At 32.9% G+C, this 12,949-nt stretch overlaps 1 protein-coding gene across 1 annotated transcript; it reads right to left on the bottom strand.

Annotated features, from left to right (window-relative positions):
* Positions 1 to 600: 600 nt before the first annotated feature.
* LOC133295557 (putative pumilio homolog 7, chloroplastic) lies at positions 601 to 6,168 on the bottom strand. Its single transcript, XM_061494397.1, has 5 exons — positions 4,535 to 6,168; positions 4,279 to 4,441; positions 2,144 to 2,307; positions 1,144 to 1,402; positions 601 to 708 (listed from the first exon to the last, which is right to left on the bottom strand). The coding sequence occupies exons 1-5, from the start codon at positions 6,166 to 6,168 to the stop codon at positions 601 to 603; spliced, it is 2,328 nt and encodes a 775-aa protein (XP_061350381.1).
* Positions 6,169 to 12,949: the final 6,781 nt, after the last annotated feature.

Below are 12,949 nucleotides of genomic sequence, written 5' to 3'. Positions count from 1 at the left end.
TGCTGATCAGTTTGTCTTGCGTAACTTTTTGCCTAGACAAGTTAGGTCTTATCTTTTTTGGATGACAACTGATTCCACTATGTGCATTGGCGTGTCTGGTTTCACCAGGTGGTGTTTGTCAACAAATAGTATAGAATTTATGAGTTCAGATATTGTTGTGAATATGAAGTAATAAAAGTAATAAATTTTATTAAAGTTTTTATTGATTAAAGGTAAAGGTTAAACTAACTGCATTAAGACTACTAAATAAAGTTATTCAGAAAAACTTCCTCATAGTATTGTACAATAACAACGAAAATCCCATTGTTCTATACACTGTACATTCCCACACAATGAGATTAAAATAGCATAATTAACAAGATGATAATATTCAAGTAGAGATACAAGAAAAAGTACATGCAAAAGGTCTAAGATGTTAGCAAAATTATCTGCTCTCTAGTTCCTTCTTTTTCCAAAATTAGCTGAGCAGATGGATATAAGCACTTCTAAACATATTGACTCCTTTCTACTGTTAAAATAACCATGCAAAACATATATATATCTAGTGGCAGACCTCAACAAGCTTTTACAACACTTCTTTGCACAAGGGGAGAATATACATCATTTCTTCAAAAGCTTCTGCGAGAAAATCTTCTTGGAATAGGGGCTATTTCGAGAAATGGCTTTGTGGGACTCAACTGCTTCAACTAGTAAATTATGCACACGGCCCTAGTTTGGAAGGAAAAAGGCAAAGTTAAAAATAAGAAGAAACAAAAACCTCAAGTGTATCATCAGGATAAAAAAACTTTCATTGATGAAGCCCAAAAACTGCTAAAATGAGTACAAAAATTATATGCATTTTTCTACAGATATAAAATTGCAGTAGAAGGGATAAGAGCATGTGTTCGAATCTCCCCAGTACCATCTTTGGAAGGAGTTTAAAGCCTTAATCTTGGACCCGTCCCGAATCGGATTAGTTGCAAAGCAATGAACCGATTGGAATATTTTCAAAAAAAAATTGCAGTTGAAGTATCAGAGAGTACTAGTAGATGACAACAACTTTTGGCTAAGAGATAATAGCATGGCAAGATTTTGAGCAGATCATTTTGTCATGGATATGTAAAGAAGTGAAAAGGAAAATAAGGTAGTCATCATGTTACAAACCTCAGAATGCCGAAGAGCTGATTGAACAACATAGTTTGCATGTGGATCTTGAAGCAAGTGTTCAAAGTGAGGAGCAGAGAGCAGTTCATGAATGACTCTTGACCTATTCTCATCATTGAATACGGAAAGACATTTTTCAACCACATGACTGCCGAACTTGTGTCTTGACAGGTGAACATAGTAACCTTCAAATTGAGAACTTATATTTGTGGTGGCAGATGGAATCCTTAAGTCCATGATAAATTGAACAACATAATTTCTGCTCAAGCAAAAAGAACAGAGAGATGAAAGGGTAGAAAAAAGTAAAAAACAAAGAGGTGGAGGTATCATTTATCTCATAGTTCAAAAAAAGTACATATAACTTCTAGATATGACAAAAAGGTCAATGTAGAATTAGTGCTTCATTAAAAATTATCAACAGGATTGATTCCTTATATCAGTTAAATGTGAATCCCATGCAGAGACAAAAGCAGAAAGATGTAGAGAAAGAAATCTGTTCAGAATCAATAGAGAAAAAGGCTCACATTTGTTTCAAGTGCTTTGCACTACCATCTGATTAAGGAATTCCACAAACAGATACATTAAAACTAGTAATAACAACATATATCCCCAAGAAACAATTAATGTGTAATGTAAATTTGGTAATTATTACGAATTTTGTTTCCTAGTCACTATTCTTTTTTCCATAATTGCACCATGTATCCTCACCAGCCAGCCTAGCATAAGGAATCTTCATATGCAGAAGGAGCAGATGTAAAACAACAGATGCTGCATGACCACCACGTTTTCTTGTCCCCACAAGACTTGGCCTAGAGTGAAATGGGTTAAAATCTTCTATACAATTTACAAAGACATTTCACTACAGCTAAGATTTTTGCTTCTGGAACAGAACAGAAAACACATGTTTGCAGATGGAAAGTAGATATTCTTATAAAGAAAAAAAAATACATGAAAGCATTTCTATGCTTTATAAACCAAGTAATAAGTCTCCAATAGTTACCCGTAATGATCTTGAGCTAGCAGAAGTGCATTAGCAGATATTTCTGCAATCAGTTTTTCTCGATGCTCCCCGCTTGAATGGGCAATACATCTTTGCAGAACACAGCATCCATGTTGATGAGTTGCAATGTCAACACAATACTTTGCAGCAGCAACAAATATAAACTGCTCAGGGAAAATAACAGGGGAAATGTAACTTTTCTGCAAGGATATATCAATCTTTGCACATCTAGTCTACATTTCATCACAGTTCAATCATGAGTCAAGACAAGCACAAAAAATAAATTTGCCACAAATTGACCTGTATAAATCAATTAGCACCGCTGTCAATTGAACTAAGAGGACATATAAAAAAAAATATCATAACTTTGGCCATACATTTTACTTAGGAAATGTAAACATAAAATAGGGATGTATGTTTAATGAAACCTTTTAATTGCGTACTATAAACTTAGTCTTAAATACACCAAAGTAGACACCACTTCAATCATAATTCACAAGCCCTTCACCCCAGATCATCACAAACTAATTGTTTTTTTGTTCATTGATCCCAACTCTTTGTAATGTTGATGCACCTTAATAATCCTATATGCATTAGTTTTACAATGGAAGAAAAGGCCATGAAAAATCTAGTTTGTTAAATTTTAAATTAATTAATAGACAAATGTACTTGGATTCTCTAGGTCTTGAATTCATAACCCTTCACAAGCGATGTTTCTGTTGACGTAGGCATTGGTTGTTAGAATGGTGTTTGTTTTAAACATCATTGATCAATTCAAATGTTTTTTTCCAAAACAGAATGGGAATCTTAAAGCTACACATAACATATATACAAATTTAGTCCATTATTGGTCTTGGTAATGAAAATTGAAGAAAATTTAACAAATTTAGTCCACTGAACAAAAGAATTTCAAACTTTGGTAGCCTAGAAATTGCTAGCATAGCATGTTTTATTTATGATGGCAAGAACCACATAAATGTGGCCACGTCTTTCACATAATGACATTTAAAATTTATAGACATCATTTACTAAATCACCATTATTATTATTATAATCACAGTAAAAAAGCCAGACAATTTGGCATGCTTATATGAAAGTGTCATTATGCATATCAAAGTGTCAGTCTCTTCTGTGCACAAAGGGAGGAAGTGGACGAAGTGACAAGAAATAAATCATTCCATATGCATAGACATTATGATGCACTTCCCTGTAATATGTATCCTTTTAAAATAGAATAAAAGCCTTCCAATATACTGAAACAACAATTTTGCAAATTTTTATTAATAATAACAAATAAAACTTAACTACAAAGGTGCAACAAAGTTGAAATTTCAGAGGTTACAACATCAAAATGAAGCGTCGCATGTTAAGGAAGAAGTGTGATAAACTTTCAGAATGGATAGATCTGTGAGAAAACAATGAGGTGCTACTTCACATGAGATGATCAGTTATCATAGCATGTTAAATTTATAATGTGACTACAATTACAAAAAATCATTCCAGACGCATAGATATCATGATGTCTGTGTTGATGAACCTGGCACTACTATCAATTATAATGTTCTGACTTAAATAAAAAGCACAGGAGCATAGCTGAAAGGTATGTCCCCAATTTTTCATTTGATAGACATTATATATGTAGGAAGAATAAAGTAAAACAAAGGTTTAAAAAATTTAGCTAAGCTACTATATCTATCTACCATACAGAATAGCACATGCCCTCAAATGCTTCCCAGTAATATGGATTCTTTTAAAAGAGAATAAAAAGCCTTCCAATATACTGAAAGAAAGATTTTGCAAATTTTTATTAATGATAATAAGTGAAAACTGAACTATAAAGGTGCAATAAAAATTTGAAATTTCAGTGCTTAGTACATCAAAATAAAGTGTTGCATGTTCAGGAAGAAGTGAGATAAACTTTCCGAATGGAGTGAATTTGTAAGAGAATTTTCACAATGAATTTGCAAGTGTTGCTATTTCACGAGATGATCAGTTAACATAGATAAAAAAAATTATAAAACAGAAACAAGAGTGGAATAAGCACACATATTTCTTTTCACTCATAACAACTTCATGTACAAGATTATTATCCAATCTATAAGCTTTATATACTTTGAGAAAGATAGAAGTCACACCTTGTTATCTTCACTGTTTAAGCATAACAAGCAACGCTGAATTACATGGTTTCCATTTAGATCTTTGATGAGAGCCAAGAATCCTGGTTCAAGAGCTGATACGGCTAATGAAATTTGCTGCCTAGTCTTGAGAGTCTCTATCAGCTTCTGTACCACACGAGTGCTGATAAAATAAAAAAAAGTAAAGAAGTAATGTCAAATTCAATACCAGAAAATCAATATAAAATTTCAGTACTTGCACAAGTTGCACCATTACCCATGAGTGTTTAAAGAGATTCTGACAAGCTGCCCTGGTTCTTCAGTAATTATTAGTAGGATCTGTGTCCTCTGTTCTTCATTGCATACATCCAATAACTTCTGCATAAGGTAATTTCCAAAAGGATTCACCATAAGTTCCACTACATGATCAATGATCTCCTCAAATATCACTTGAACATCTTCTGGGGTACCCTCATCAAACATTCTTTGCAAAAACCTACAGCCATGCTGATCCTTGGCCATTAAATATACATATCCTCGAGCTTCAGCTAGGGAATTGTACTTGGATGGCAAAGGAAATGAGCAGCCAGTGCTATAACTCTTATGAATTTCATGAGTTCCTAAAACCTGGCACCGCATGCCTAGCTCTGATCTTTGTATATGCTTAGCAAAGCCAGTTTCTCGTTCAGCAGCCTTACTCTGACACCTTGATCGATCCAAACCTCTGCCAACAACATAATTTGAACCTTCACCTTGTATGATGAAGCTTCCCTCACTTGTAATAGCATCTATATTTCCTTGAGGGATTCTAGCATTTAAAGGTGGCACAGCTCTTGCATTATTAGACAGAGAATGGTTATACTGCAGTAAATTTTGAACACTCCAGTGAGGTCTTAAATTAGTACAATGGGAAGAGCTAGGTAATCTTGATATGCCCGTTTCTTCCATTATATTCATTCCATTTTTCTGTGCATAAAGGAAAGCATCATCCATTGGATTTCTGCTCAAAGAAGCAGTAGGTTCTGGTGGTTGATTTCCTCTATAATAGTAGTTATTTATCAGCTTCCTTCTGTGCATTGGAGAATCTATTGAAGCACTAAAGCCATTTAATTGAGGAAGTATTGTCTCAGGCCTATTGGCACAGTGTCTTGATCCAAACAAATTAGACATTCCATAATTATGGGTTAATCCTGACAATGCTGAATTCATTTCAGCATCATGATTTATAGCACTCCTGGGAAGTGGGGATTGAACCCCCACACCATCTAAAAAACCTCTCTTGAAATTGTAATAATCCCCATGTTTATGAGCATTGATTGGACTATTTCCATTTAAGGAACTATCAGGAAATGGAAGCCTATTCATGCCCATTGAAGCATTTTTGGAATCATAACGATTCTCTTGTTGATTGCTGATGTACATTTGACACAAATTGGCACAGATGCCTAGTTCATCAACCAAGCTTTCATAGGCCTTCATAACAGTTGAATCAGGTGTCATTGAATCCAACCAGAAACGATTTGAGAGACAAGAACTTCCAGAAGGCATGGTGGATTTAAGATCCTCCACTGTAGGAGGGGATGGTGATCCAGTGTCAGATAAGGCATGCCCAACAGAGAATAAGCTTGAGGAAGAGCCATCAGATTGCAAAGAGAAGCCACTGACAGGTGATGAGGCAAATGGATACTGAATCTGAGTTAATGGGTCATCATCATACATACAACCCATTTTATGGGTTGCCTCAGTCACAAAAGGACCATGATCATCATCAACACCACCATGATCATGTCCATTCCTATGGTAAAGATTAACAAGATTGTGTGATGTTGCCTGAGGGATCTCATTCAGCAACATCTCAAGCTCCTCAAGCTCCCCATCATCATTCACGTTTTCTATCATCTCTTTCCCCATCTCAACGCTTTCACACACCAAGAAACCAACAAAAGAAATGAAAGAACAAAAAGAAAAAAAGGATGAAGAAAAATTAACAAGAAAGGAAACTCACAGCAGTCCAAGAATCAGAAAACCCATTTGAGATATCGATTCAATGAGACTGAAAAACAGAACCCTATGAAAGATTACGACTCTTTAGCCATCTGGGTTAGGTTCAGAGGTTGAAAAAACTCAAAAAGTTGGTTCCTTTGTGATGAGAATTTCAATTGCATTTGCATTTGCATTTTCAGAAAATCATATTATTTGGGTTATGGGTATTGTTTGTGAGGAGTTGGTGAAGCATGCAAATATTGAAGATTCACATGCGGTTACTGAGAACCGTAAGGGTACACACTCAGCGTAGTCTCACACGCCATTAAAGCTGGAGCAAGAAGAGACACTATGGGCTTTCTATTTTTCCTTATATTTATACATATATATGTCACTGCACAACAACACATACAAAAAGCAAATTGAAACAAGCACTATATTATAAATTGTCTTGCTTAACACTCCATCCAAAGCTTTAACATTTTTTTTTTCCTTTAATTATTTTTTCTTCTGCTTCTTACTTCTTATCTAAAATTATGTGTTTATTTTATTCTTTATATTTTTTTTAATCAGAATAATATTTCTGCAGTTATTGCAGATAAATTATTTACATTTACTTTCAAAATGATGTTATTTTAGGATTAAAAAATTAAAAAATTATAATTATAACGACTATAATAACTCTAAAATAAATTAAAATTATAAAAATATCATTATTTCGTTCCAAAACGATGTCGTATTAAACTTATTGCAGATAACTTATCTATGTAAAAAAAAGCGAACCATTTTTAATATCTGTTTTGATTCATCAGTCTGTCAATAAAAGCCACCAACATTTCGTATATTGTCATTTTCGTTTATATTATTTTATCAAATAATAACTTATTATATAGAATTTTTCTTTCTGAGTAATAATCTTAGCAATAATAATTGGGTATAGTGATAAACAAGTCACCCAAGAGCACACTATTTTTATTTTTTAGTGTTGTTATAGTTGTTTCACTTTTAGTAATAAAATGTGAGACTCAAGTGATATTAAGCATGAAATAAATGTTATTGTGATTTAACTATTTTAACTTTAGTAACTCATTGACCTAGTATTTAATATTTTGAGAGTATTAAAAATATTTTTTTTCTCGAGGATCAAAATTAAAATAGGGGAGAAAATAATTATTTAAAACATATTTATATTATAAAATTTATTGTGAACTCAAATCTTTTAGGAAGACAAAAATATTAGGAGAACATTCTAGAATTTTAGGAAAGATTTTATCATCAATGTTTTAAGAAATGTTTTTCTCATCATGTAGAGATATAATTAGGTGGATTCATAATTAAAAAAAAGGTTTTATTACTTTTCTAAAAGATAACCTTTCTCATGTTCTTTTACTTCGATTTTGGCACCTTTTTTTCTTTTCTTATAATGGTGGGATTTATTCATCTTCTCTCTGCCACATAAGATAGTTATCTCCAAAAGAATAGTATTTCCCTTAAAAAAATATAGGGATTTGCATTTGTCATTTAACATGACATAACAAACTTTCCTACACACACAATATTTTGTGGAGCTCACACTTTTTGAAGAAGAAAAAATTATGGCATGCAAAACGAATCTCTATAACATTACACAGTTACTTTTCCTATAACATAACTCTTATAAAACCCAAAAATATATATGGCTCAAATTTTGATGGGTCTTAACATGAGACAATGTTTTCTCTTGTAGATAAAAACTTTCCCCATATTTTGAAAGAAAAAGTTATATTTACGAACTTTTTGTTACAAACTCTTACAAATTATGCTATGTCTTATCCGTAAGATACTCTTAAATAAAATCTTACCGGTAAGACATAATAAAGTTTGTAAGTTTGTAAAAAACAAAAATTATCAATATAACACTTATCTATTTTAAAAACCAAACTAAATTTCCTAGCAAAACCATCTTAAAACGGTTATGTTTTTTCAGTTGGAAAAATATCTGAATTAATCAGAAGTGAATCATCTCATGTGTTTAACATGATCATATATCCTAGTCATAGAAAGATGAATAAATTATGATAAAAGATGAGAGAGAAAAAATTGAGATAAGAAGTAATAAAATCATCACCATAAATTTGTGCATGGATGGTTAAAATTCTCTTAGGTGACATGATATCTTAGATAACATATAATTTCCGGATTAATCACTGTTGAACCTCAAATTTAATCGTCATTTCCATTTTAAAAGATTTTTAGGGTCACATTTTGCTGGTACATCCACGATGACTTAAAAAGTTCCTACTTTTGGTTTGGCTCACATTTTGTGTGACTTGAGAATACTAAAAGCATTATAGAATGCTTCATGTAATGTGGTCAACAAGACCACAATGGGAAACATTGGCACATGCTTCGCCACTCCGGCTACATTTTGTTTTACCCATATACCATCCCAAATTGTCACTATGAGCTCCCACTCTTTGTCTTCTAATGGTTGAAGAAAAATGATATATTTATTTTTCATCAGTTTATTTTAAATATTTATACATTATAATATGTACATAAGAAAAATAAGTAATTGATAATATATACAATACAATACAATACAATAAAACTAGAAATTTTGTTAAGGTGGAGAATGATGTTAAGTGTTTGAAGATATATGTTGTATTTGGTAGTAGTGTGGATTAATGCAAGGAATGTAGGCTTGGATAAGGAATTACCGTATGGTATGTATTTTGAACTTATGTTTTGAGCCACTGATGCAATGTAAAGTTAGTTTTTTTATCATGAAATTAGTATATAGTATTTTAAAAAAAGGGGTTTGCTTTGTAACTTAATTACTCCTTTAAAATGGTTCATGAAATAACTTAACCTCAATTAACATAAAATTTGTTCCAATTCCAAATACCGTTACCGTACAAGAAATAAAAATGCTTCCCTAAGTTGAGAATGTGGCATTAACCACTGCTCAGGTGTATATGACGTGCCAAGCTGTCAGAAAATTCATCCACGTAAGATCACTCTTGCGAAAATGAATAATCTTAGCTTAATCAAATATAAAAGACGAATCATCCAAACAAATCAACATTAATTGCATAACTTTTTCTTTTTGAAGATTACCTGGTGGATCATACGTAATTGAAAAATAAATATACAATCCCCCGTCCGTTCATGCTATTTATTGAGGTTGTGTGATTACTCCTAAAACATTGTTATAACTTCAATTTTGTGAATTGGGAATCAGAAGAACAACTACAACGGTTTTAGGTTTAATTTAAATTGGTTTAAAAAAAGAGTTTGTCTACTCTCATGTTGGAGAAGAGAGCATATCTCATGCTAAGACACAAAATGATAGGACCCACCACTAAAAAAAAAGAAAAAAAAAGAAAAAAAATAGCAACACACTTATCGAAGTATCTATGACATAAGATAGTAGTCTCCTACAACATGAGACTACTATTTCCCTTAAAAAAATAATACGAGAAAGTGGTGGGATTCATTTAATTCGTTTCCTTAGAAAGAAAGCGAGAAACCACACAGGCCCACATCTGCCGGCAGGTTTTGATTTAGGGGCGTTTAAAGAAAAAAAATTTATCACGAAAATATAATTATCGAGGAAATGATGGGAACATAATTTTTTTGAGAAAGTTTTAAAAAAAAATTATTTGATAGGATGAAATATTATCAAAAAAATGTTGATGTAAAATTGCTATAAGATTGAGTTTGCTGGAGAAATCAAAATAGTAATACCACGGTCAATGTGTGGTATTCCCAAGTAGGTATTTTCCTTCAATTTCACACTACAAAAAATTTTTTATCAAATTTTTTTCCTAAGCAAATTTTCTCTACTCCATACCAAACATTTTCTCCACTCCCTCTTTATTTTATTATGTATTATGAGAAGGAAAAAGTTGGATGGAAAAGAATCTTTGGGTACGTAAACAAAATTACTCGCTCAGAATTTGACTAAATATCTTTTTTGATTCTCAGTAAATTTCATGAGGCTCGTTTTAGTCCTTAGCAAATAAAAAGGTCCATCGTGGTCCCTAAGAAATTCAAAATTGACTCATTTAGTTGAAATCGTGTCCCTCACAAATTCAAAAAAGACCCATATTAGTCCTCAAAAGGACTAAAATGGGTCCATTTTGAATTTTTTAGGGACCACGATGGACCTTTTTATTTGTTAGGGACTAAAAGAGGCATCGTAAAATTTTCTGAAGACCAAAAAAAATATTTACTCTTCAGAATTTTTTAGATTGTGAATGAAATGAATTCATACATCATGTTAATTTCTATTAAAAAATCGTATTACGTTTTACATACAAGCATCACTGTTCCATTTAGTAAATACCTTTTAAGCTCACGCCCTGTACCTAGCGTGACATTGATATGAAAACATATCTTATCATAATTCTTCATTTTTAATTGAGTTTTTTTTTTAAATAATAGTTAGGTTTTAAATTGAAATTGTCAAAACCATGAATTATCATTCATGGAAATACACCTAAAAAAATGATGGGGAAGTGGGGTGGAGAATGTTTTTTGTCCATGTTTGGTATAAGGTATCGTAATTTATTCCCTGCAAAAAAATTCTCCAGTCAATCCACATTTGCACTAACAACCGAAAAAAAAGATTTCCCCCTAACCTATGGTGTTTTTTTTACCCATGTACTCCGATTCTGATTTTAACGAATTCAGACCATAATGCCACCATAATGTGAACCTCAACCGCCGGTTCCGATATCCACCCACCAATGCACACACCAGAGCACCACCGTAAGGCCACCACGTGCAGACGCCATTAAATCGAGCTAGCTTGTTTGTGCTGCAGCCAGCCACCACGAAAGACGAGTAAAAGTTATTGGCCACCAGTCCAAACCACCACTGCACATGTCGGAACACCTCCATGAGTGTGCTGCCTCCATCGCGTTACAGGTTCAACCCCATTTGCAACTCTAGCCAACCTTGCACTTACAGATCTGCTAGCAGCCATCATTTTGGACTTTGAGCAGCACACTACCAAAATACAACCTGGACATAGGGAGACAACGCACAAAAGAAACGTTTGACGACATAGATACAATATTCAAAAACTATGGGTAATTTGGTAATTTCAGTTGAGATTCCTTCAATATTCTACCATCAACCAAACACACTATCAATAAAATTAACCTCATTTGCCCGATAAAATTTTGGCATTCCAAACATTTTTTTGTTACTTTCTCGGGAAAAAAAATTTCCCACCATTTTATTAAAAATATCTTTTGTACATAACAATAGGTCCGCGAAAAAAATCCAAATAGAACGGTTTGTAGAGTTTTCAATATCTTGCATATATATATATATATATATATATATGGATATTATATTTATAAATTTTTTGTTTACAAATTCAATTATGTATTCCTGGGAATATATTTTTAGCAAAGTCTATTCCTCGAAAAACATAGTTGAGTTTGTAAACAAAATATATGTAAATATAATCTTTTCATATATATGAGTTTAATATTTATTATGTTGTTAGAGATAATTTTATTTTTATACACACATGAAAGTGTGTAGGACTCGAGCTTTATTTTTCTCTCTCTTCTCCTCACATGGCCTTGGCCCCCACATATTTTTATGAGTATGTAAGAAATAAAATTATCTCCTATAACATGAGAAATAGTAATCCATATATACATATGTATATATGGGGAAAATGTGTCATTTTAAATTACACAAGTTGTGTTATTTCATGGACACAAAGAGGTGTGAGTCCCACTGAAAAAATAAAGACAAAAAAAATAAAGATGTGAGTCTCACCTTTTCGTGTCTATAAAATGATATAATTTATGCCATTTGAAATGACACACACACACACACACACACACACACACATATACATATATCATTCACAAACCATATTGGCAAAGGCCAGATGGACTTATATGGTCCCAGAATATATCACATATATATATAGGCAAAATTATTTTTGCAGCCGCTGCATATATAGCAGGCCAGGATACGCATGTGGATTGTGAGTGTTTTTTTGTTTCTTTAATCGCGTGGGGCTCACACTTTTTGTGTCAGCTGCAGAAATTGCTCTCTACAACTGCTGCAAAAACTGCTTTCTACAACTGCTGCAGAAACGACAATCTCATATATATATATATATATATATATATGGTTAAACATTTCTGCAGCCACTTTAGTTAAAGTTGTCTACAGCTATCTCTTTTTAACTAAGTTTGACTAGTAAGACATACAAATTGCATTTTCTCTCCGTCACGTCAACCGATAATATTTGAAGAGAGAGTAAAAAAGAACAGCTTTATTGTTGTAACTATGTCTTAGTGGCTAGATTTAGTTAAAAAGGGATAACTATATATAATGTTAGGGACATCGACACTACTGCCCTTTTTGTGAGAATAATATACTTGAATGCCACACTTTTGAAAAAATATACCACACTGCCACGGCACCATAGTCATTGAGGGACTCAGCTACTATGGACCGAACACATGGCACTTCCCCAGTCCTGGTTGCCCAAAGTAGCTACCTTATGTAGCGACTTTGGGTTGGGCAAGACACTTGTCACTCATTTGATCAAAGTAGCCATGATATGTAGCGACTATGGTATACTTTTTCTGATGATTCAAAGTGGCTGGGTAAGGAAGCTAATTTGGCCACTCGACCAAAGTAGCTAACATAGGTAGCTACTTTGGTCTTCTAAAGCCCCATACCAAAA

Source organism: Gastrolobium bilobum, unplaced genomic scaffold (assembly GCF_033153095.1).
Source record: "Gastrolobium bilobum isolate Gb01-03AN ecotype WA unplaced genomic scaffold, APGP_CSIRO_Gbil_v1 utg20779, whole genome shotgun sequence".
NCBI lineage: Eukaryota > Viridiplantae > Streptophyta > Magnoliopsida > Fabales > Fabaceae > Gastrolobium > Gastrolobium bilobum.
Note: the sequence above shows the minus strand (reverse complement) of the source record. Positions and strands in the feature narration are given on the sequence as shown.